The sequence below is a fragment of the Podarcis pityusensis genome (genome assembly GCF_964106645.2).
Source record: "Podarcis pityusensis genome assembly, chromosome: 14".
NCBI lineage: Eukaryota > Metazoa > Chordata > Lepidosauria > Squamata > Lacertidae > Podarcis > Podarcis pityusensis.
The window spans coordinates 15,547,645-15,574,424 of NC_138039.1; the positions used below are offsets into that span (position 1 = coordinate 15,547,645).

General features: G+C 45.1%; 2 protein-coding genes across 7 annotated transcripts in view; one reads left to right on the plus strand and one right to left on the minus strand.

Annotated features, from left to right (window-relative positions):
* LOC308463448 (transmembrane protein 238-like) overlaps positions 1-26,780 on the minus strand; it is a 166,317-nt gene that overhangs the window by 136,095 nt on the left and 3,442 nt on the right. The gene's annotated exons all lie outside the window — the stretch shown is intronic.
* Positions 1-26,780, plus strand: part of SNX29 (sorting nexin 29) — a 225,936-nt gene that overhangs the window by 62,987 nt on the left and 136,169 nt on the right. For all 6 annotated transcript variants that reach the window (XM_080981819.1, XM_080981821.1, XM_080981822.1 and 3 more), the window contains one exon: positions 14,135-14,241. In XM_080981819.1, the coding sequence (XP_080837945.1) occupies positions 14,135-14,241 (107 nt within the window). The remainder of the gene's footprint in view (positions 1-14,134; positions 14,242-26,780) is intronic.

Below are 26,780 nucleotides of genomic sequence, written 5' to 3' on the forward strand. Positions count from 1 at the left end.
ATACATTTTCTTCCCCCTTCCCCTTTCGTCCCTTGCGACAACCCTGTGAGGTGGGTTAGGCTGAGAGAGATGGTGACTGTTCCAAGGTTGCCCTAGGAGCTTCATGGCCAGGTAGAGATTTGAATCCTGGACTCCCAACTCCTAGTCCAACACAGCAACTGCTGCGCCGGTAGCTCCCATGTCTGTAGCCCTGAGGCCTCTAGTTCCTTTTGTCAGGAGGAAAATGGTTGTCAGTTTCACCATGAAAGACGAAACAACCACTTGAAGTGGAAAGGAAACAGCTATCTTAATCAGCCTTACATCATCATCATCATCATCAATTTTATTTATACCCCGCCCTCCCCGAGCGAGACCTGGCTCAGGGCGGCTAACACCAAATAGATAAAATACATTAAAAATACAAAATCAAACAATTAGTTTAAAATACAATTCGAATCACATTTAAAATCCAAATTAAATTGAGTGGGAACCCACAAATCATAACCGTAGGGGTAAGGAATTAAAATTTCACCACCACTCATGCTGGTCCCATATGGGCTGATAGAAATAGCCAAAGAGGCCACTTAACATACAGGGTCCCATAGAAAGAAGGGGGTCAGACTGGGCCCAGACCAAAGGCCCGTCAGAACAGCTCCATCTTGCAGGCCCTGCGGAAAGATGTCCGAGAACAAGGCAGCTGCTGCATCTCTCCCGACTGCATAGTTGCAGCGTCCCAAGTCTTGGTTTATTTGGTTATTGCCAGCTTCATCAGTCTGCTTGGGTTGGGGGAATGGACAAAGTTTTGTCTTGAAAATAAAAATAAAAAATCTTTAGCTGACCAATCACACCAGTTAATTAGTTTACAAACCCATTGGTGGCATTCAACTAAATAATTGCGCAAGCAGAACAACTTCCTCTTGCACACCATGATTCCCCCATCTCCTTCCCCCACATGTGCCCTGTGCCATCTCCAAATCTGGTCTGGAACCTCCAGAAGAGAATGCCTTGTTGGGCAGGCAAAGATCCTTGCACTGATGGAACTCTCGCCTTAGGGCTGCTTTGAATACATCCCTATGTCCAGTTAGCAAGCCATCTTCTGTCAAGTCTGACTTTTTGTCCATATAGCCCTAAGGTTCCTCAACAAGCAGGGAGCATAGATGGAGACCTCTCCCACCCCCTGCTACCTGATTGTTTTAAATGGAGATGGCAGAAATTGAACCGGGGACCTTCTGGATGGAAAAGTTGTCCTCCGTTCACAACACTGACTACAGTAACATGTCCTCTGCCCTGATTTATTACCCTTTCACACACAAAAATTCCTTGGGAAGGTTGTGTTTGCATTTTGTGCATGAGCAACATGTATAACCACGGGACCCTTCTTCTGGCATGCCATATATTTATTTAATTGAACTCCTGCCTTTTGCCAGAGGCTAAGCAGAGATAACGAAATGTTCTTAAAATCTGAGAGCCGGTGTGGTTTGAAGTCTTGGAGGAGCGGTTGGGTAATAATGCAAGCAGCAGGTTAATTATCGAGTGATGTTTTCCATGTACTTCTCTTAACGCTGGAAGGGAAGGATTAATTTTTAAAGCAGTAATTTTATTGCAAACTCTTGGATTTGGGAGGTTGGTGAGCGCAGCCTGTGCATCTCTTGCTCTTTCCTCCTCAAAATAATGGTACAGGATTTTATAACACCGAGGCGAGTGGCTTATCACAGTGTACACGGTGATATTTGTGTTGTTTCACTGTTGTTGCCAGACATTTTATCAGTAGTCTACCACATTGCCTTAAGAGTTTTTGACTTCTTTCCTCTGAGGACCTCTCCAGCTGCTGGGTCAGCACAGCCGATCTGAGTTGGCACCGACTGGCAGACCGTACATGGTTTTATTATGTTGTTTTCCTTATGGGAAATATTAGTCCATTGCTGCTTTTGGACAGCAGTGATTTTATGTTGCTGTTTATCCTCTGTATGGTACAGCTGACTTGAACGTCTCTTTACAAATAACCCTCCTAATTTACCACCCTTCTTCCTTTGCAAATATGCTTTTAAACTCTTTATGTTCTAGAATGGTATTGAGCAATTGCTTCATTGGAAGTTAGGTGTGCCCAAGTCCTTTGACGAGCAATGGGAGACGAGGGCATGCTTTAGCGCTCAACAGTCGGGTGTTAAACAAGTTTACTTGGAAGTCTCCCTGAATGCAAGCAACGTTCCTTCCCGGTTGGGGTTTTCTGAAGCGACTGATTTGCATCACCTAAGCCTTGACCTGGATGGTGCTGAATTTTGGAGAAAGCTCACATTTTCCCTAGAAATGCTACCCTTCCGTAAGATCGAAAACGAAACCTGCTAGTTGCTCAACTGCCTGGTATACTTTGGAGTGACAGATACCCCGTCAGAAAGGAACAGCTGGAAATGCCCAAATATTTTATAAGACATGAATAAGACGTCCCCTATTTTGGGGGACTCAGATTTAAGAAAATGGGGGGAGATGGCCCAGAGTATAAGACGCTCCTTAATTTTTGACATTATTTTTTAGGGAAAAAACCTAGTCTTATACATGGAAAAATACGGTATATCCTGGCCTTGCTCCTGAAGGAGCTGCAGGCACATCCATACTAAAGCATTAAAAAAACCCCTGCCAGCATTCCAAAAGCATTTCCTCATCCAGCCATCTCAGCTTTGCCAGAAACAATGCCTTTCAGCCATCGAATGCCTGGATAAGCAGGGATGTTTTTGGATTCTGAAACTCTGGGCAGACTGGCAGGCAACACCCTTGGGAGTTGCTGGAGCTCTGTTGTCGGAGGAAGTGAAGAAGGATCCTCTGGTAGATCATCAGCTGGAGCTAGAGATTCAAGGAAGCAAACACGAGTTATTCGAACAGGGCGTGATAGAGGATCTGGGCTCTTGGGTAGTCAGCCCCAGCCAATGATTCCAGCATCTGTTATTGCAGAAGAACTCATTTCACAGGCACAAGTTGTTTTACAAGGAAAATCTAGGAGTGTAATTATAAGAGAGCTCCAGCGGACAAATCTTGATGTAAATCTTGCAGTCAGCAACTTGCTGAGCCGTTATGATGAAGATGGGGATGATGGTGATGACATGACGAGTGAATCTTACCTTCCTGGAGAGGATCCTGTGTCTGTTCTGGATGCTGACATACATTCTGCTCACACAAGTGTCATTTCTGATGCTGATGCTATGTTTTCAGAAGATATTACTTTGGTTATTCATCCTTTCGGCGCTCATCACTTTTCAGGCTAAGCTCGTCCCGAGTTCTCTTTCTTCCCTTAGAGAGAGACTCTGAGCTGTTGCGTGAACGTGAGTCTGTTTTACGTTTGTGTGAAAGAAGGTGGCTTGATGCAGCCTCATTTGATAATGAAAGAGGCTCTACAAGCAGAGAAAGGGAGCCAAACCTTGACAAGAAGAATACACCTGTCCAAAGCCCGGTCTCTTTAGGAGAGGAGTTGCAGTGGTGGCCGGATAAGGATGGGATGAAATTTATTTCTATTGGTGCCTTGTATTCTGAGCTTGTGGCAGTGAGCAGTAAAGGGGAGCTGTATCAGTGGAAATGGAGTGAATCTGAACCTTACAGAAATGAACAGAATCCTTCTATAAACTCAGCCAGATGGGGAAACTCAGCCAGATGGGCGGGGTATAAATAAATTATTATTATTATTATTATTATTATTATTATTATTATTATTATACATCACCCATCTGCCATGTACCTGGGATTAACCAACGAGAAGATCATCCTCCTTTCTGTAAACAGTATCAGAGCAACTGTTGCCACAGAAAACAATAAGGTAGCTACCTGGGTAGATGAATCCTTGAGTTCTGTAGCTTCTAAACTAGAACATACGGCACAGACGTACTCTGAACTTCGAGGAGAGCATATAGTTTCCCTGCATTGCTGCGCTCTTTATACCTGTGCTCAGCTGGAGAATAACCTGCACTGGTGGGGTGTAGTTCCTTTTAGTCAAAGGAAGAAGATGCTGGACAAGGCTAGAGCCAAAAATAAAAAGTCTAGTTGTTTTCGGATTCCTCCTAAAGGAATCAGTAATGAGGAAGATGGATACACCTCGCCAGGGAGGCCATTCCATAAATGGGGAACTGCCACTGAAAAGGCAGTGTTATGGAGCAGTGACATCTGGGCAGCCCGCAATGGTTGACACCACAATCCCGAGGTCTCACCTGTATGGGGACAGTATCTGAAGAAGTGAATACTTGTGATGAGGTGAGGTTTGCTGCCTGTGGAAACACAACCACAAATCTCTTGCTGATCATCCATCACAGGACAACACATCCAAGGATGATTCCTTTGCTATCAGAGAGAAATTTCGCTTCTTAGGTTAGTCTCACTTTATTGTGGCTAGAATCTGCTTTCACAAAAGAAGTAAAAAAAAAAAAGTAATTTTAATTTTATTGTAGTTTTTTCTTTCTTTGTTCAATAGTTCTTTTTTATTATTTATTAAAAAGATAGGAGGACTAGTGCATTATCTCAGTCTCCCAGATACAGCATACTGCTACCAACCAGGAGTATTTATGCGTACCTTAAGATGAAAGTTCTTACCTTATCAGCTTAATAGTCAACAATTTGCCTATTGTGATAACTGTTACAAAGGAGGAGGTGAAAAGGCTGGAGCTTGATCCACTTTGCGCTAATCGTTCCTAGCAGCGACTGAGCGATGCCATCAAGGCAGGTAATTCCTAATTGTCCTTGATTGCTCATTTCTTCATTGCTGGGGTAACACAAATTTGAGCCAAGATGGTTGTTGGCACTGCGACATGGAGCACTTTGAGCCAAGCACGAGCTCATTCCACAAATAGTGCAACTGCCCGAGCCGCAAGACTGACAGGCCACCTGTTTCCTCCAGCTGTTTAAATGCTTGTCAGATCCACTTTAGCACAGTTTAAAAACCCACTTCTTACCTTGAGCCATGGCTTGAACAGCAGCATTCCCAGATATTTGCAGTTCAGTCCAGTACAGTACTATCCAGCTCCTGTCCAAAATCCAACCACAGTGGTGCTTATTTGGAAGTAAGAAGCAAACTTTCATTGTAGCAGATCGATGGTGGAGACTTAGTGGCTAGGAAAGAGCAGTATCTAGTCCCGGTGCTCTTACAAAGTAAAGCAATGGCAACAGCATAACCAGTTCAAGAGACAAAGACAAGGTTCAGTAGTCCAGAATAGGGCTGGCCGACACCTGGTTTTCAACATCATGATATATCACCAGCTGAACATCGTGATACAGTGGTACCTCGGGTTAAGTACTTAATTCGTTCCGGAGGTCCGTTCTTAACCTGAAACTGTTCTTAACCTGAAGCACCACTTTAGCTAATGGGGCCTCCTGCTGCTGCCGCACCGCCAGAGCACGATTTCTGTTCTCATCCTGAAGCAAAGTTCTTAACCCGAGGTATTATTTCTGAGTTAGCGGAGTCTGTAACCTGAAGCGTAAGTAACCCTAGGTACCACAGTGTCTGAAATAAGGATGGAGCTAAGTAGAGGCATTGGCTGGCTTCATGGTTTTCCCCGTATCATGATTTTTGCATAGTGTGGATGCACACACACACACATACACACACACACACACACACATCCTGATTCATGATATATTGCTAAGTCAAACATTATGAAACCAATATGGACTTCAAACGGGTTTTGGATGATATATCGATAAATTGCCCAGCCCTAGTCCAGGATTGGTAGCAAGAGTTCCAAGACCGGACAGTTGTTCTAACAAGTTTCTCTGCCTTCTAACCAAGTATTTAAACAGGAGCAGAGAAGGCTCAGCTACTCACAAGAAGTTGTGTGCCTTCAGCAATTCCTGACCTGAAGACAGGCACTTATCTGGGGAGTGGGGGGAAAGATTCTCCCCTTCTCTTGATGCACCACATCTCTCTGGGAGTTCTTGCTGGTTGCACCTCTTCTTCCCCCAGTCTCTCCCAGTGTGTCACAGATGGCTGCACCTAAGATTTTCCCTCTCATCCTCCAAGGGATGGGAAGGGCTTGGGTCTCTCACCTTGTCAGCTCCGAGAGCAGAGGAGGGCTTCATCAAGCTAGCTCTGCTGCATAGTCTCATTCCCTGCCCAACTTTGAGTCCATGTCCTCATGTGTTTCCTGTTCCTGGCCTGGATCAGAGGATTCAGAAGGAGCCATGGCCATTAACACATCTGCCTTAATGTTTCACTGCATATAGAAGCTATTTTTCAGCCTGCATTTGCAGCAACGAAGTGTAGTTCATGCCAAGTGCAAATTGGATATATCTTTTGCTACGTGTGTCATCTACAGGGCAATTGAGAACCATCTCTATTAAATAAGACCCCTGTTCAACTTCAGTGGAATTCTGGCCAGATGAGAGAATATTTTAGCAAATCAACTTTTTTTTTTTTAAAAAAAGCAAAGCAATGTGCTCACCCAAGTAATTGCAGGCTGCTCCTCTTAGTGACGGGAACCTTTTGATCATTTCTCTTTGCATTGCGAAGTGGTTATGACATGCTCTTAAAATGAGGTTACCATTTAATTTCCATTAGCCAAAGCAACACTTCCTGAAACTCAACAGTTACCTAACCTTGGTGTAGCCCTTGTTGGAGGTAGGCTGGTGTAAATATTGCTACCATTTGTCTAATTAGTTGAAATGATTTTGTGGCTTTTCCCACCCCCTTGAGGGTGTGCAATAAGGTAAATGGTAGGAGAAATTATTTTTCATGTTTTTATGATGATAAAACTGGTGTTCAGCTGGTGTTCAAGGGACACAACAGAGTCCTGGACTATAACAATAACAATCATCATCATCATCATCAAGTCCTCCAGATCTGTTTCCCCCAGCGAGTTCAGAACTGATAGCACTGAGTCATGTCCAGTGGGTTTGCCTTAAATGAGGAATCCACCATTTGTGGGTAGAGTAGACAAGATATGCTATTTTTTGGGGGGGTCAGTCTTCCCTGTACATTTAATCCATTGCCCCACCCCTCATTCTGCCCCTGAGACTTTGTCTACAGCAGGAAGGGTGAAGCCTATATTGCCCTGTCTTATTAAAGCACTTTCTGCTAGGGCAGGAGTGGTGAGCCTCAGGCTTGAGAACCGAGTCTGCCCCTCCAGGCCTTTCTGTTTGGCGCTTAGTACTCTGTCTACATCCACTCTCCATACCACATTGACAATTTCCAGGCCATACCCCTCACAAGCTTGGGGCCTTCTTGAGTGCTTTTGCCTGGCTAGATCACGTTCTTGAGCTCTTGCTTGCTTGGAGGGGTGTGTGTGTGTGTGTGTGTGTGTGTGTGTGTGTGTAGAAGCACAGGTCTTATCCTTGACCAGAATGTAACCTGCTGTATGAGTCACACCTGTTTTTCTGTCCACCTTTGCTGCCCCTCGGGTGAAAAATATTCCCCTCTCCTTCGCCGTGGCAAAGCTAACCCAACATTTCTATAGCCAATGCTTTCGATCATTTTTAGAATACGGAATGCAAGCAATGAATCAAAATGGAAAAAAGAAAATGAAGTCTTGTTTGTGAAGCGATGTTATATCCCTTGGCCCCTTTTCCTTTCAATTCTGAAATTAAGTATGCCCCTTTCCTAAATCTTGGCTAGATGAAGGTCTCCTCCTTCACCACCACTACCCTTCCTCCCTTTGTGCCTTGAACTCTCTCCCAGAACACATGTCCGATGCTGTCCCTCTTGCTTCCTTCCAGACCCTCACTTGTTTTTTGGCATCGGTTTGGCCACCTCTCAAGATACTAGTTCCAAACGCAGCGCAAGGATTCCCAAGGTGGGAGTGGAAGTCCTCGTTGATATTGGGGTGCCAGGTTGCCATTCTGAGTCAAGATGGCAGACTGAAACCTGGCTTTGGATTGACTCCATCAGATGGGTGACTGGTCCAAACTCACCACACTATCCATTTAAAAATCACGGTATTTTCTGATTTCTAAAAATACCTGGCCAGTACTGGGCACTCCCTGCTAGTCTATATCTATCTATATCTATATACCTACTGCTTGATTGCAAAAACACCCCTCAGTGGCTTACAAAAAGGATAAAACTATAAGCAAAATCGAAGAGAAGACTCCCTGGAAAAGACCCTGATGTTGGGAAAGATGGAGGGCACAAGGAGAAGGGGACGACAGAGGACGAGATGGTTGGATATTGTTCTTGAAACTACCAGCATGAGTCTGACCAAACTGCGGGAGGCAGTGGAAGACAGGAGTGCCTGGCGTGCTCCGGTCCATGGGGTCACGAAGAATCAGACATGACTAAACGACTAAACAACAACCAATAAGCAAAATCATCAAAAAAACAATTATTTTAAATAGTCCAAAAATAAATAAAACCAAAAATAACTCACACAACCTCCCATTTCAGCAGCAGGGTTACATTTCCAGTGGTCCACTCAGACTTTGGATGCCTTTATTTCCAGAAATTTCTAGTGTTGGGGCATGTAGAATATGAGACTTATGGGATTCTTGTGTGATTGGGGAGTGGCGACAGGGAAAAAACCACAATTTTATACTGTGAATACTAGGAGTGGAGGGCCAGTGGGATTTGGGATTCCCTGCTGTTACAAACTCAGCAGCCGCCTATTAATGCTTTTATTTATTGGGCTGATTGAAGTTCTCTGATCAAAGGCTCCATTCAAGCTCTTTGATTTCCCTCTTCCTCCTTCTGCCCTGACTTCATTTGCTTTGTATCTGCCTATGACGCTTGTAAGCAGTTTGACTGCTTGCTGAGCTTGGCAAACGCCAAACTCTCTGGCTGAAGGTCTGTGGCAAAGGGGCCCTTTTGATAAGGGTAGTTTGCTTAAATAATCACAAAAAACAACAGCTCTCACTTTTTATGGATTCGTCTGTTTCTTCGTCCCATATGGGTTGGATCTGGACTGGGTTAGTTGGACTTGCTTCCCATCAGAAATCAATGGGACTTGACGTAACCATGACTAACACTTCGCATTGAATTTCAATAAGATCCAAGTTTAGCGAACTTAGCCTGGATCTAACTCTCTGTTTTGCTCGTTTGCTGCTACGCATTTTCAACTACATTTCTCAGACTCAGTTTATTTGATTTTAAAAAGGGGCATTTCTCTTTCCTTCCCCCAGTCTGCTTTTTAGTCTTGTCCTAGATAATGTCCTATATAAGGTAAAAACTGGTTTATTCCAATAGGCTTTTGCTCTTTAACGAAAGGCCTTTTAAATGTGTTGTGCTGCTGCTGCTGCTGCTGTTTTTTTTACTCTCTTGAGTATCTACTACCAATGCAGTGATAGATTTGGGTTTTTGTTGTTGTTGTTGTTTAGTCGTGTCCGACTCTTCGTGACCCCATGGACCAGAGCACGCCAGGCACTCCTGTCTTCCACTGCCTCCCGCAGTTTGGTCAAACTCATGCTGGTAGCTTCGAGAACACTGTCCAACCATCCTGTCCTTTGTCATCCCCTTCTCTTTGTGCCCTCAATCTTTCCCAACATCAGGGTCTTTTCCAGGGAATCTTCCCTTCTCATGATTTGGTTTTTACTTCACTTTAATTCCATTATATTTTAATTACTTCTTAGCTATTATATTTTATATGTTCGTAGCTTTCTGTGTTTTAGCACTGTGTGTTTTAATTTTTGTAATCCACCTGGTTCTGGGGGAAAGGTGGGAAGCAAGCAAGCAAGCAAGCAAGCAAACAAACAAACAAACAAACAAACGGCTGTATTATGACAGACTTACAGCCTCTTTGAGCCCAGGGTCTGGGAGTCTTCTTATATAGTTCTGATATACTTTTGCTATTGGTACATTTGTCCTGGGTGTTTTAATATGCGGCTGAATGAGCTGGAAGGGCTTTTCAGTCTGCTGGCCATTTCCTGCAGGAGATTTTTTGGCAAGTATCCCCTTCTTGTTTTATTTAATTGTGTTTTATTCCGTTTGATTTCCTCCCTGCTTTTTAGTCCAGAAGGATCCCCATGGCAGCTTACAGAAACACAATAGAATTGTGCTATTGAACAGCACTGTCGCTGGGAGTGTTTTCATTTGCTTTCATCCCATCTTGCTTCCATGACTGCTGGAAATAATGTGAGATGAGATAAGTTCAGTGAGAATCCACCCACCCTCCCCAAATATACTGCTTAATCAAATGAAAAGAGTGTGTGTGTGCGCGCGCGTGTGTGTGTGTGTGTATATATATATATGTGTATGTGTATATGTGTGTGTATGTGTGTATGTTTGTGTGTATCTATATCTACATCTATATCTCCCAACAAACACCAAATAATATAATCAAGGAAGTAAAGACTTGCCGTGGTTCAGGGCTTCCCAAACATTTTCTTGCTCCCAGTTCTATTTGATAGGGCTGAAAATGGCAGCAGCCCACAAGTCATGAGTTGAAGCAGAGCCAGGAACGTCCAATGGCCCTTGTTCCACCAGGATTTTGACACCTTTTGCACGTCAGAAAACTTCTCACTCCATATTGTCCCTGCTCCATATTGTCTTCACTATCTGGAAGCAGCTTTCTGGGGTTTCAGGCAGTGAGTCTCTCCTAGCCTTTAGCTGGATTTGCCGGGAATTGAACCCAGGACCGTCTGCCTGTAAGGCGTATGTTTTACCACTAAGCTACAGCCCTCTCCCATAGCTTCCCTAAAGCTTTCTAAGGTTGAAGCTGGTCATTTAAAAACTGGAAAGCTAAACCCCCCCCCCCTCTGGATAGTCATTAATGGATTAAGGGTGGAAAGGGTTCATTTTGGGATAAAAAAGCATAATGAATCTGATTCTTTGATGATAATAAAGTTCCCTGTTCACTCCCCAACATGCCTCTCAATATTCCCCCTTACTTTGCCTTGTCCATAATGTTTCCTTTGACTCATGCCACTTCACTCAGTAAGACTTCAAACATGCAGGTTCGGTTTTTGTGTGTGATGGCTCTGGCTACACAAATAAACAAGATTCGTAATGTACAGGAATAATCTGTGTTATGTTTACTGGGAAGTTAATTCCTGTGGTGCTCAATCGGACTTAACTCCAGAATAAATATGTACGGGGTTGCGGCTTCTCGGCTGCTGACAGCTGATTCTGAACAACACAGAAACAGGCTGTGTGTGTGTGAGGAGGCGGATCAGAGCCCCAGATCTCAGCCTCCTCTGGGCACTCCGATGGATGTATCGACCACTTGCCTTCTTGCCTTCCCCATAGGAATGTGCTCCTGCACCCCCTTCTTTAGCAATTTCATTTAAAGCTTTTGCGAGCTCTCTAATACTACCTAAGTATAACGTTCCTGCTCTTGCGATTTATTGATTTAAATATTTCGTGGAGCATACAACCAGGCAGCGTGCAGTGTCAAAACACAATGCTACAAGCATAACTTCAGTTAATACATCAAAGGTGCATCGATAAGAATTAAGAGCTAGTGTAATGTAGCAGTTAGAATGTTGGACTATGACCTGGAATGTTGGACTATGACCTACTCTCAGCCTAGCCTACCTCAAAGGGTTGTTTTTGAGGATAAAATGGAGAGGAAGAACCACATACAGTGGTAAACTTGGGTTAAGAACTTAATTTGTTCTGGAGTTCCGTTCTTAAACTGAAACTGTTCTTAACCTGAGGTACCACTTTAGCTAATGGGGCCTCCTGCTGCCGCCGCGCAATTTCTGTTCTCATCCTGAAGCAAAGTTCTTAACCCAAGGTACTATTTCTGGGTTAGCGGAGTCTGTAACCTGAAGCGTCTGTAACCTGAGGTACCACTGTACACCACTTTGAGCTCCTTGGAGGAAATAATAATAAATTAATTAAAAAATGGCAACAAATCACTGTTCCAAAGCCCTGTTTGAACAATGCAATTAAAATCGCCACTATTGCTTTGATCTCTTCTGTTTCTTCTTTGTTACTGCTTTTTGTGTATTGGAAAACAAAAGTAACTACCGTATTTTTCGCCCTATAGGATGCACCGTCCCATAAGGCGCACCTAGTTTTTTGGGGGGGAAATAAAGGGGAAAAAAATATTTTTTCCCCCCAGGCGCGGGGCTGGGGCAGGGGAAGCCCGAGCTTCCCCCGACCCCAGCCCCCAAACAGGCAGCTCTCTGCAAGCCGTGGGAGCCCAGCGCTGGCTCCCGCTGCTTGCTGAGAGGTGCGCGAAGCCTGGAGAGCGAGAGGGGTTGGTGCGCCCCATAGGACGCACACACATTTCCCCTTCATTTTTGGAGGGGAAAAAGTGCGTTCTATAGGGCGAAAAATATGGTACATTTGTTGAAAAAGATGTCTAAGAGAAAGCAGGGGGTGACTCTTGCCCAGCGGCAGAGCGTATGCTCACGCTGCCCAGGGCAGGTGCGCTCTCGAGGGGGGCATGGCATGGAGGGTACCCTCCCAGGCGCGGGATAGCCACTCGGATGCCCGGAGCAGCCTGGAGCAGCCGGGGACGGAGCGAGCCACCCACAGGGGCGGAGCGAACCGCCAATGGTGGACATTCAGCCGCCACCCACCCGCGACTCCCAAGCCTCCCCCGAGCTGTCAAAACGAAGGGGGAAGAGGGGAATGCCACTGGCAAAGCGGCACAGCTCCCCCCCTTACCCCAAGGGGGTAGGCTTGGGAGTTGTGGGCGGGTGGTGCGCCAAATGTCAACCCCCTCAGTAAGGGCACCTGGGGCGGTCCACCCCCCGCCCCCCTTCCTACGCTCCTGCTCTTGCCCAACTTCAATTGGCAAGGAGTCCATAGGGCCTGCCATACTACATTGGTTCGGGTCTTAGCCTCGAGAAGAGGAGAAAACAAGCTTGTTCCATCCTCCATGTGACAGCCCTTTAGATAGCTTTCTTCTAATGCTTTCTTTAGGATTGTGTGTATGATTTATGCAGCATCTTCTTTCCAAAGTACTTTGCTCAGTGATCCCTGTACAAGTTGTGCTCAGTAAACTACTTGTAGATTATTTTACGGCGTTTAGTTCCAGAAACAGATCTGGAGGTTATTTTAAATGTGCTTACTTACTGCAGCAGAAAAAAAAAAAACTGTGTTGTTAAAAAAAATAGGGAGTGTGGGAAATGCTCCCAACAGTGTAATAATGGTTTGATTAAAATATGGAATATCCTCATAATGATTAAATGAACATAGTTTTTAAAAGCTAGTTATAAACTAACCAAGTAAGTTCTTGAATCCTGGCCTTTATCTACCTTTGGAAAGTTGTTTGTTCGCTATACAGTGGTACCTTGGGTTAAGTACTTAATTCATTCCGGAGGTCCATTCTTAACCTGAAACTGTTCTTAACCTGAAGCACCATTTTAGCTAATGGGGCCTCCTGCTGCCGCCGCGCCGCCAGAGCACGATTTCTGTTCTCATCCTGAAGCAAAGTTCTTAACCTGAAGCACTATTTCTGGGTTAGCGGAGTCTGTAACCTGAAGCGTATGTAACCTGAAGCGTATGTAACCTGAGGTACCACTGTACAGTGTATATTTGAACACCTTTTAAGATACCATAATCAAATGTTACATTATGGCTTCTGAGATCAAGGAGCAAGTTTTCACCTAGGCTTGGATACAACTGGACACAACTTTGAATGAAGATGGCAGACTGGATGGATTTTAACCACCCATTTCAGCCACTAATTTTAAAACTGCACTGATTTTTTTTATTATTATTTTTTAAAAAAATTGGTTTCCTTGAATGGCCTGTCAGTGCTCAGTATGCGGCTTCATACTTTGTTATGTTTTGGAGCAATAACTATTAAGGCAATATCCAGTGTTTTTGCTTTACTATAATTCTGTAGATTGTACATGAGAATATAAATACCGTACCAGCAGGTCTTAAAGATGGCGAGGCAACCTTGCTGCACATAAATCCAGAGGGTCCGATCCTGTCCCATACAGCTGATCAGCTGCCTACTGTGAGCATTCAGCAACAGGTACTACAAATTGTGAGACAGACCTGGGGACAGGTGCAAAATCTGCCTGGCACTTTGGCCAACGGAATGGGCACAATGATCCCCATCGCTAATTCCTTCTCACTTTTTGCTTTACATGCCTGTTTGTGTCCGGTTTCCTGGACACAGAGCTGAGTCGTCTCTGTGTTATGTGAGCCCAGCGGGATTGGTGGCTCATGCAAACCAGTTCTGAGGTCCAGTGGTGGTTTTGGGCCTAAAGTGCCTGAAGTTCTAGAAAGGATTGGGGTTTTTTTAAAATCCCGAGTTAAATTAGCGCTGTGCATTTTGTTTTTTTCTTTCAGTGTTGCCAAACCTTTGGAGCACAGATAGTGAGTTTGCCATTCTTGAGCAAAAACAAGTAGAAAACCACGAAGAACTGGCAAATGCTTATGAAAGAAAGCTAATTGAGGTAAGAGTGTTTTGCTATATAAAAAGTACGAGGTACAGTTGGAGTAATACTTCTTATGTGAAATTTGAAAGAAGTTTTACAATCTTTTCTTAAGATTTGATAACCTTTAATTTTTCTTTCTTTCTTTTTCTTTCTTTCTTTCTTTCTTTCTTTCTTTCTTTCTTTGAAGGTTAATTATTTTAGATACTTGAACTTAGGTTTTCTAGTTTAGGCCTCTGAAATGTATAAGCAGCTACTCCCCCCCCCCAAAAAAAACCCCCACCCATGGCTTGGTGTGAACAAGGAAACGTGAAGGCCTACTGGAGAGGAAATTGTGGCTGTTTTGCTCTTCCTTAGTTGTTTTGTTGTTGTGTGCCATGACACTGTGTCATAGTGTAGTGTAGCAGGTTTTCTGAATCTAGGGCTTATGGTTTAGCTCTTTTTAGACTCGCCACAAACCACAACCAAGGCTTTTCCTATGGTTTCTGATGAAATTACTGGAAGTTTTGAGGAAGCAGACAAGTCAAGATAATACATTGTCTTTAAGTCACTTTTTAAAGGGTTGGGTTGGAAACAAATATCCCAGAGAATTACTACAATTGGAAATGTCAATATGTATGAATAGTCAATCATTTTGTGCAAGTACATTGTCTATATTTACCAGCTGGGTAAGTGACTTTGGGTTGTAGCCAATGTTCCTTCTACTCATTTTAGACCCACCAAAATTAATTGACAATACTGATTCAGGCCCATTCATTTCAAAGGGTCTCCTTTGGATATCAAAAGAGTCCCTTCTGGATATCAAGGTCTAGGCTTAGACATTGCCCGGTTAACTAAGCTAGCACTGCCAACAGCTAAAGTTCTAGCTTCTTATGGCTATAAATATACAATACCAAACCAAAGAGGGTGATATTTCCTCACTGCTTTCCAAATTAGCAGGGCCTGTTTGACCCTTTTTCAATGCAGAATTTTAAAGGTCTTAGGTGGTCTTAGCACTGGCTTTTCCTAGGCGCCTGTCTGTGCATCATAGGGCTGATCAGAAGATATTTTTGGTGGACGGGGGAAACCAGCATTTACTTTACCTACTTTCCTTTATCTTTCTTTCTCCAAGCAATGTGTGATGTCCTTTTCTCCACACCCCCCCCACCACACCCCATGACAGTCTATTGAGCCTAGGGCTCAATAACAATTAACAATTTCTCACTCAGTTTTATAGTGAGAAATTATTCCCCACAGCTTAAATTAGTGGATGAACAGGTTTGTTTCTCGCTGTTGATGTGTCTGATAATAGCTCTGTTCAGAAGTGCATTCAGTGAAACCGTGGGGGGGACTAGGGTGATGGGATTCTGTCCTCAGTGTCAATATTTCTTCTGCTTCCTTATGTTCGACAGAAGGTCTAAAGGGGGAACCTGCACATTCTCATCTGCACATGTCCAGTTCCCTCTAAAGATTCAGATTCTTTAAAGTTGAACCAAAGAAAAACCAACAGCCACACACGTAAAATACCATAACATACAAAATACATTAAATTGGGTTGTAAAACAAAATATCAGGTGTAGCTAAACCACTTCTGAAAAAGATACTTTGAAATATGGAAGTTAAGAGAAAGTTAAAAAGAAATAACGTAACTGTAATGGATTTAGGGGTTGCTCGTGCGTAAGTTGCCGCCACTGCTGGCGAGGTTACCTGGTTAAACCCTTTCTGACTGAACAGCCTCCAGCATTGTGACTGTCTCAGTCTCTGGCAGAATCCGTCAGTGGGCGTTTCTTGAACCTTTTCCAGCATAAAAGTTGTTTGACGCCAAGTCTCCTCCTACTCTCCCTGCACGGAAGTCTTCTGCGCAGGGAGGGTGTGGGCAACAGAGTACCCGTACTCTCTCCGCTGGTCTCCGGCGAGGAGTCTTGGAGCCTCCTCTCCGATTCCCCCATCTGCCCCCCTTCTCCACTGGTGTTACGCTGATTTCCTTCCCCAGCAGATGGGCTGCCTCTCTCCCTACTGGGACCCTCTCCGGCATCCCTCTGGAGCCTTCCCTCCGCCTCTAGCTCCGATGCCAGTTCCCTGACAGTAACCTAACCAGATTAAAAAATGTAATGTTTGAGAACAGCAGCCGAACAGGACAGGTTTTAACTGAGGATGAATGAATGAATTGGGGGAAGATTTTCTCTTGCGTTTTTGCAGCCAGAGTGAGAAATCTAGCCATGGGCATTGTTAATAATTTGTTTGAACCTCCAAACAAAGATGCTGGTACAGGGACCCAGCATGTCATATTAGCCTTCCAAAGTTCAGGTATAATTGAATCAGGCCCTGGAGCTTTCCCTGACTTTAACTGGGAGATCAAGGACTTTATTTCCAGCTGGGTTACTGGAGCCCATGCTGGGAGTGCTTCAGGGACCTCCAAAGTATTGGGACTCCTGTGGGATTGGTGTTCCCGATTTGCTTGCCTGGAGGAGCCTGCGTGCTTACAGTTGTACTCAAAAAGCTTTCATACGTCTTGCCGAATAGGTGACGGTCAGAAGCAGGGATGGGGAGAAATTTGATTCAGTTTTTGTCTGAAGGCCCGATTTGCACCGTCCAAAACAGTATGCGCACCGAAACGCAACCATTGCTCAAAATTGCACTTCTCCAAATTTTGCAGTGAAATTCTTCAGCCAAGTGATGTGTACAGAAGTGCATATGCCAAGCTAAAATGTGCATAAATGTGCATCTGTTAGTGAAAATAACAGAAAGAGATGCATTATGTTTTTGAAAACATGCTTTGTAAAAAATGTGTACATCAGGCAAAAGGTGTGTGCAAAAATGCTCCTATTAGTTCGCACAAAAACGCTTACGAATTTTCACGAGGACTTTTTGAAACAACAACAACAACATAAACTAATGTGGATAATGTGGAGGACAGGACAGAAGGCTGGAAAAAGTAGAAGCAGAAAGGAACTGGAATGGACAGATTTGCCCATCCCTAGTCAGTAGATGGACCCAACTAGTGCCACGATGCCTGCTTCCTTTTCCGCACATGGACTTGAATGAATGGAGAGCACTTATGCATGGGGCTTTTGGTTTAACCTGCAAATAAATTGACCACAGAGGGGAGAGGAGTAGCACTAAGCATCAAGCCCTCAACAGCGCCATTTCCCCCGTCTCTTTGCACACAGTGACACTTTAGGCGACGAAGCTTGCCCTGCAGCTTAAATATTACAGTTAAGCCTCATGGATCAGTTTTAAGTTACCGTGATCTCAGAAGTTGGTTGGTGGTTAACCAAGACTCCTTTCTGTATTGTCAGTTTTTATAGGCCTCAGTGCTGAACTTGCTTTGTGCATTATGAACAGCATTGGCTTAGATCTTAAGGAGTTTCTCTGTCCATGCGTGGCTGGGGAGCCTCAGGTTCTGCTTTACAGCCTGAGTGTGTTACTTGTCTGGAATGTGTTGCTGAACTCTGATCGTGCCTCTTGTTTGCCTGCATGGAGGACAGAGGGGTGTCTGTAGACTCTAGCCTGCCATTCAAAGGTAAAAGCTACACTCCTCACCATGCCCACTTTTGCCTCTGTTCTGGCCCCACCTCCCACTGGATTTCGGCCTCTGGAAGGTTGCCCAGAAGGGAATGTGGCCCTCAAGCTAAAAGAGAGAGAGAGAGAGAGAGAGAGAGAGAGAGAGAGAGAGAGATTCTCCACTCCTGTTGGGGCAGTTTCTACCAACTTTGCCCTAGTTATCTGAAAGGGTGACGGAGTCTCCCTTTTTGGAGGTCTAAGCAGAGGCTGGGCTGCCCTTTCTTTGAGATATTCTTTGAGAGTTTTCTGCATCAAGAGTGGGTTTGAACTAGATGCTTATAAAATCCCTTTATGTGATTTTATGATGGGGGGGGGGGTAGGGGAAGGCGGCAGTGGGAAGGCCGAGGCAGGAAAGGCCTGCTGGAATCCAAGCTGCTGTCCGTTTCTTTGCTGGCTGAAGATAACACTTTGCGCCAGAAGCTTTAATATGCTGGTCATTTGGCCCCGGTGTTTGAAATGCTCTGTTGAGGCAGGCATACACTGGAGTTCCAGCTATGAATATTTATGGGTGGATGAGGCTCAGCTTCTGTCAGAAAAAAAAGGTTAAATTTGGCACTTGAAATGTTTGACAAATCGTACAGCCCTCTTCAAATTCTGTTTGTCTGAAGCACTTGAGGAAATATCTGCAGAGGTGCCTGCTTGTGACGGATTAATCCGAGTGTTGGATTTTGTCGCCCTTGTTAATGTCTCTTTACTACTCCTTCAATGTTGAGGGATATATATATATATATATATATATATATATATATATATGGTTGCAAATGTACCAGCTAAGGAGCAGAATCGTTTTCAAGACTCTGAGCTGCTGCTGGAGATTAGGAGACCACTGGGACTGTGGTTGTCAGACAGGAGACCCCAGAAGATCCTGCTGTACCACCAGGGCATGTGGGGCTAGAACTCACAGGGGCCTTCCTCTGACCCAAGGAACCAGGTGTCCCCCTCTGCATGTTGCTGGTCCATTGGTACAGGGGGTGTCGAACAGAAGAGGAGAAGTGACCATCTTCAGACCGTGTGGCTGGCCCTTTAAGAACCCGGCGGTCTCCACAAGGGGGTGGAGTCTCCAAGAGGTAGTCCGGCTTAAAAGGCCTAAATATGCTCTTAGCCCTTGTAGGAGCAAGTTGCTTGCTTGCTTCCATGGCCTTGCATCCTGACCTACCTTGCTGCCTTCTCCAGGGGAAATGGCACCAGACTAGAACCTGATCCATGTTAATGTTTGCTACGTTGTACCTGTGCCTGTACAATGAAATCCCCATTCTGTTGCATTCCTCCTTCTCTAGCATGACCTTAAATTCCAGCATTGGCCAAGACAATGAATTGGAGGTCACAGTGCTGCCGGTTAAGGTATGAGTTGGGGAACATGGTCTGGTCAGTGGCCCAGCAGATCTAGCCCCTGAACTTGTTTGCTCCTGGTAGACCAGTTCGATAGCTACTGCCCACTGTCAGTCATGTGGTGTCATAGGGCCGGACCATGCATGGGGCGGGTTGAAGTAGCTGCCTTGGGCAGCGGAAACCCGTGCTCCTACAGGCGTCTCACCACCTCCAACCAGTGGCGGCTTCTGGTGAAATCCCGCGAGATGTTGCTGAAATCTCGCGAGAGCTTGTTGGAACCCACCGTTGCCGCTTTGCAGGTGCTGCCTCACAGCTTGGGTCAGGAGGGCTTTGTCAGGGGTGGTGCAGAGCAGCACTTTCCTATTTTGCCTCAGGTGGTGAAGCAGGGCACCTGAGTGTCACCATGATGTTAGGTGGCCTGATTCTCCAGTGCTCTCCTGGTTCTTTCTCCCCTTACTTTCGGCAGGAACCAGCTGCACTCTGGAGTGCCTGAATGTGGGACTAGTCAGTTGCAACTCTGTACACTTTCGTCTGGCGGTGCAAAGTTTGCTTGTTTGTTGGTTGGTTAATTATTGCTCCTTTTCCCATCAATGCTTAACCTTACAGGGTAACAAATAAATAAAATGAGAGATTTCCTCGTTATGGCTGCCGCCGCCTCTATTCTTTTCTCCACTTCTCGGTCCCGTGGCTGCAGCAAGCCTGCCCTCCTGCCTCCGGCTGCTTAAGCCGGTCCCCAAGACACTGTGGTTTTGAATGTTACGCATGGCGTGCTCCAGCATGCTAATTGGAAGAATTAGTTATAGCTGAGATTATCATCATCACAGCACGTAATCCCTCTGTAGTAGTCTCTTCCCAAAGGTCTCTGAGGCATAGGTGTGTCATGAAATGCAAACCATTACTTTGCAACTCCGGCGAGAGAATGAGTAATTGGGCCTTGCTAACATTACCCCTCCCGCCCCATTCACGAGAGAATTCTCCCGAAAATTGCTCCCGTATCTGTGTTCCTGTGTCAAATGAGTCATATGTGCAACTCCCCCAGAAGCATATAAACTGCCATTTTGATTCTGGAGTGGTTAACATTTATGGAGGCTGTCAGGGAGCACGTTTTTGCATAATGCTACCAAATCATTGCGGGCACAGGAGTTGTTCTTCTCAAGAGCTATTCATTCATTGCGGAGTCATAGGATAAATGGTCTTAGATCCTGTTTCCCTGCCCCCACCACCCGAGCAAGTGAGGTGATGGCCTTTCCTGTTAGAGGTGACAATTTTCAGTTTTACAGGGCTTGTTGGCTTCATGTGTTGGCTGAAGAGTAAAGAAGACTGTGTCTCTTTTTAAATTAGGGATGGGGAACCATTTTGAATCTGACCCACCACATTCTCTTCTGGCCAATCTTCTGGCGACTTAATGCCAGCAACAGGCAGAGCTGGGGGCAAAAGTGGGCAGAGCAATTAATGTGAATTTTACCTTGGTGTAGCAGACTAATTTCTGAGCACACTTTCACACACAACTCTGTCCTTCATCCAGGCAAACAAGAAACATTGTACGGGTTCAAGGACACATTCCAGCCAGGCAAAAACACTGAAGGAGGGTGCAAAGCAAGGCCAGGGAGGGAGGTAGTCTGAGGGTAGGATGTGTGTGATAGAGGGCTGCACTCGGCGCCCCAGCTTGAGGTTCCCCATCCCTGTTTTATGGTAAAGAATTGGAAGGTTTGAATAGAGGTCGTAATGGTTGTATTCAATGCTCCTTATTCCTTTTATAGTTGTGTGTGTGTGTGTGTGTGTGTGTGTGTTGATTTATGCTTCACCTTCAACAAGTTCCTGGCTTATAAAGAATTCAAATTAGAGCAGAGCCAGTGTGGTGTAGTGGTTAAGAGTGGTAGACTCGTGATCTGGTGAACCGGGTTCGCGTCTCCGCTCCTCCACATGCAGCTGCTGGGTGACCTTGGGCTAGTCACACTTCTCTGAAGTCTCTCAGCCCCACTCACCTCACAGAGTATTTGTTGTGGGGGAGGAAGGGAAAGGAGAATGTTAGCCACTTTGAGACTCCTTAAAGGGAGTGAAAGGCGGGATATCAACTCCAAACTCCTCCTCCTCCTCCTCCTCCTTAGCCTAGCCTACCTCACAGGGTTGTTATGAGGATGAAATGAGAAGGAGGAGAGCCATGTACCTTGACATCCTTGGGAGATAAAGGTGGTATATAAATGTAATGCAAAAAAATACAGATGAAAACAAAAAAAGGAGTGAGACAATAACTTTAAAAGGGTAGCATAAAAGAAGGGGACGTGGGTGGCGCTGTGGTCTAAACCACAGAGCCTAGGGCTTGCCGATTGGAAGGTCGGCGGTTCAAATCCCTGCGACAGGGTGAGCTCCCGTTGCTCTGTCCCTGCTCCTGCCAACCTAGCAGTTCGAAAGCACGGCAAAGTGCAAGTAGATAAATAGGTACTGCTGTGGCGGGAAGGTAAATGGCGTTTCCGTGCGCTGCTCTGGTTCGCCAGAAGCGGCTTGGTCATGCTGGCCACATGACCCGGAAAAACTGTCTGTGGACAAACGTCGGCTCCTTTGGCCTATAGAACAAGATGAGCGCGCAACCCCAGTCGTCCGTCACTGGACCTAACAGTCAGGGGTCCCTTTACCTTTAGCATAAAAGAGGGCGGTGTTAGATCACGTGGGTTAAATAGAAAACCATGAAAAAATGAAAAGGCCTGAAATGACATCAAAGTAAGTGCCAGGCAAGTTTTTCTTGAGGAGGCCATGCCACAATGGTGGTGCCGGCGCTGAGAAGGCCCTTCTGTGCTGTTGCCACCCACCACACTTCAAATAGGGTGCCTAAAGAAGAGCACCTTCTGGAGATCTTAGCGTATGGACAGACATGTGGGAGGCAAGCGGGTGTTACTGTGACCAGCCCTCCTTGTGACCAGCACTTGGAGTCGAGACTTAGAAACCTAACTGGTCGCTGCCGCAGTTTCTCAAGGCGTTGGATGTAATGTGGCCTTGCGACTGCTGTTTCGGACTGATCATCAAAATAACATACTGTAGAGCTTCACAAGGCAACTCCACATTTAATGTGATTTAACCTGGTGGTTGCCAGGGCATGGTCCCCTGGGTATCTCTGCCCAGCTAGGCTCCATCTTAAGCTGAGAGAAGGTGGCTTTGTGCCACGGAGAACAACCTATTGCCAACATTGACAAAGATGGTGCCATGAACATTGCCTCTCTGATACCTCCCCCTTCCCCCTTGTCTCAGTGACTTCCCTTATTACTTATTTATTTGTGCAAGTTCTTCAAAGCCAACTAACTTCAGGAGCTTCAGGTTCTCAATACAGGCATTGTGATTATTTGTAATTTTAGTCCATGTCTTCAGATTTCCAGAAATTCTGCCTCTTAGGGCTTCAGTCATAAATTTTCATGAAAAACGTAAGGGGTTTTGCTGAGAGGAGGCCAGGCAACAGCCATTAGCATGCAGCAGGATTAGACTGATCTTTCAGTTGTGCACAGCTCTCAATGTATTTCCTCTCTCTCTCCTTCAATTCTATATATGTTATTGCAGAATGCTTTATAATTAACTGAACAAAAATATCATCTGATCCGCAGCTGTCACGGCTAAAGTGTGGTGGCACGCCGAACAATGGATAAATAGTTATGAAGTGTGTTAATCATAATGATACAGGGAAGGCCAATAACTGGCTCTGATCTAATCAGGAGTTTTACATAAATCGTTCTGAGGGTGGCACTTCCAATACCATATAATTACATCAGGAAATTGGGTGCGTGTTGAGTGTATTGGAATTCATTGGCAACCCACAGTGCAGTGTGTATCTGAAAAGTCAAGTTCAAGCAAACACCAGCTGCCTGTGGAAGAAGGGAAATGCCAAAAATGAGCAATACCAGGCCACCTGTAACTTGCATGTTCAGTTATTGATTTCTGACGGGCTAGAGGCGAGCTGATCGTGCACCATTGATCCTGGCGCAGCTGCGAGGACTCCCTGTATGTTTCTGAGCCAATACGTGATGGCCAACCTGGGCTTTTGCCGTGGCTGAAGCTAAGCAAGATCCTTTCACACCATGGTTTCTGAGCAGTTCTTAATTCTTAACTATCATTAAGCCTCCATGTGGGCATTGCTGCAAAAAGAAGACTATAGCAGGAGAGGAGAGGGTGATCTGCTTGAGATGAAATGAGTGCATGAGTTTACATGGCAAGATCTCTAGCCCTTTCCCCCCCTGCCAATCCTCTTCTTCCCCTGGTTTTGCATAATGCATGAACAGGCACCAGTCAGCTTCCTCATTAACATGAGCCCATTGTGTTGCATTCGGTGGTGCTAGGCAGGAGGACTCTTAATACTAGCTGCTGGAAATGGCGTCTTGCACCCAGGTCCTGCTTGTGGATTCTCCCACAGGCATCTGGTTGGTCACTGCGAGAACGGGATGCTGGACTAGATGGGCCTGGACGTACTTATTGTTAGGTTTGCAAAGTATTTTGATGGGCAATGAGATCTGCAGCCCTGTCTCCTTGACACATAACCCCCTGCTTCTATAAAACTGAAAAGTATCACTCTTAAGATGCACAATCTTTGGAGAAGCGATATGCTCCGTGTTCAAGGAAAGGGGATCTCTTAAGTCTTTAATATTCATGTTATGTGTATTTATAGGCAATGCTTGTAATGGTTTAAATAGGCATAGCTAAATAATTAAACTGAAAATTTAAAATGTAATTACGATCTTAGAAGGTTTTCTGTCCGTGTGCTGTAGATTCACTTTAATCCAGCAGCGAACTCATTCTTTGAACATATATTGTGGGGTTTTTTAATGACCAAATAAATTAAAAAGGCTTCAAGAGAAGATAACAGTTAGCTTTATTATGATGATTTGACACCCACCAAATGATAATATTAGTCCTGAACTGCTGTGCCTCAAGGAATTATTCAGTCTCTTTAAAAGACAATCATTTGAGTGACACTTGAGCACAATTCAAGGAATTGATCCTTTTGGATGGTATCCAGCTAATTTTTTGCACAGAGTAGGTACATTGACATTAATGGACCTAACTTAGTCTTGTTCATTAATTTCTATGAGCCTGCTCTGAGTAAAACTTGGTTGGATGCAACCGTCTGTTTTTATTTGGGTCAAGGAGGTACTTTGGTGTGACATCTGGCTAGTGGAATAGTCTCAGATGTACTAAGGATTGGAATTGGGACCTTAAACACGCAACAGACATCCTCTAGCATTGAACTATGACCTTTCCTCATTCTTTTAGATGAGAGCTTTTATAAAACAGAATTCTTCATTTTGATAGGCTGCCTTTTCAGGTAGGTTTTCTGTAAGATCTAAGACTTATGCATCTGGATGGGGCGTCAGTTAGAGTTTGTGGTGGTATGTGATAAATTAAAAGTTGCTGTCTATTAGGCTAGTGTTGCACACCACCGTAAACCACAGTTCAACTATTGTTTAAATGCATGCCGCCAAAATTTAGGGTTTCTCCTACTCCTCTGTTACTGCTGTGATGCCAGAAAGCAAGCTGTGGTCTAAGCTTAGTGTCATATGTGAACCCAGGCTCATGACGTGTTCCTCTGCAAACTCAGGTTGCTCTGTTGTCCTCATTGCGAGCTTGGAGGTTTAGACTTTAGAGCAACGCAAGTGTTAATAGCCTGACTTGGCTGCATCACATTTCCAAAATCATTACGTTCCGAAATGTCTTCAACCTTGTGATCTTTGTCTCTTAACCTGAGCATCTGGTAATGTTCAAAACTCATTCAGAGGGAGAGTCTTTAGCCGAGTCCTTCAGGACACTCTGTGTGGCTGGTGCTTAGACGAAGGATGAGTCATTCTTTTCTTTTGGAACTCTGCATGTTCAAAAGGTCTCTCTGCGCACCATTTGCCACTTGCTCTTCTTAATATACAACAAATTGCTGTTGCTTTTTTCCAGGAACATAAGGCTGGCTCTGATATTTCTCATAAAGATAATGTTAGGATTAAATGGAAATGAACCTTGATTCCTCGCCACTTACCATTGCCAACACCTCATCTCTTTGTATTTTATAATTGAAAATCAGTGTTCTTCATGGTTGAGCAGGCCAGCCCCATCTTTCTCCATCAGAACCTTAAGTGTCCTATGCATCTTCTACACCAGCTTTCCCTAACCTGTGTCCTTCAGATGTTTTGCAGTATATCTCCCATCAGCGCTAACCAGCACCGTGTCCTGACTAGCATGTTTTCTTAGGACGCTGTACCAGTAAATATTCTAAGCCCGCATCTACACTATAAAGTAGTGTGATACTGCTTTAAATATAAACAGTCACGGCTTCCCCCACAGAATCCTGGCAGCTGTGGTTCGTTAAGGGTTCTGAGAGTTTTTGAGAGGTCAGTATTTCCCTCATAAATCTACAGTTCCCAGAGTTTCCTCGTAAAAGGGATTGATTGTTAAAGCACTCTGGGAGCCGTAGCTCTGGGAGGGGAATAAGAGGAAGGCATGCTTGGCAAATCCACACCGTGATCAACTCCCGCCCGGAAACCAATGTCCCCACTGTGGAAGGACATGTGGGTCCAGAATTGGCCTCCACAGTCACATACAGACTCATTTTTAAAACCGTGTTCATGGAAGACAATCTTACTCGGCTACGAGTGATTGCCAAAGAAGAAGAAGGACCCCCTGAAATCTCCTGACATCCTTAACAAACTACAATTCCCACAATTCTTTTTGGGGAAGACATGACTGCTGCTTTAAATCTATGGTGCAGATGAAGCCTTAGGTAAAGATGGGGAACCTGTAGCCTTCCATACATTGCTGGACTACAGCTCCCGATTCGCTCTGACCATTGGCTCAGCTTACTCGGGTTGATGGGAGTTGGAGGTCCCACAACACCTGGAGGGCCATAGGAGCACTTAGATTTGATGCTGCCTTCCCTACACTTGTTTCATCGTCAGGAATGGTTAGGGGAACTGTTACACCTGGCCCTGCATTATGGCCACACCTTCCTCTCTGGGAGCCTGCACATTTCCTCATTGCGTTAAGCCATGGTTTGACTTAGCGCTCTGTGTGAGTGAGGGAAGACTCAGCCTGAGGCCACTTGAACTTCTCTGCTTTCTTTCCAAGAGCCTTCATTAGAAAGGCAGCAAGCTGGCAGCCTCCTTAGGGTTCCTTGGCCTTGCCTCCAGGCTGCTTGAATCACTCTTGCTTTGTGGCCTTCCTTTCCGCTATTCCTTCCCGGTCTGTCTGCCTATTTGCCTTGGTCTTTTTATTGCTTTGCCCTCTGATTGTGTGTCTGTCTGTGTGTTTGTGCAATGCGCCGTGCGTCCTCAGGAGCCAGGAAGTCCATCTTCCCAATGAAGTTTTAGTTTTCAAAACACATTTATTCCCCTCGCCCTTCACTTTTTTCTGCTTTGTCTCTGGCATAAAGATTTCTGGGAGAGCTGTTTTCCTGCTCACATCTCTCTGGGGTTCCGTATGCTTGTTGGATTATTTCAAGCAACTCCACGGAGCATGCCTTTTGAGAGGCGAGAAAGATAGAAGCGGCCGTCCATTGGGCACCAGCAGGGGAGCTCTTGTGTTGTATGTAACAACTTCTCCTGGCTGGCATTATGTGTGCTTCTTCCTCTGGTGGCTTCTAAGTAGGAACCAACTTCTGGCGCACAGATCTTGGCAGAGGGATGCGCAGCTCTGGCACAGAATCCTCTCAGGCGTCTCGGTGTCCGTTT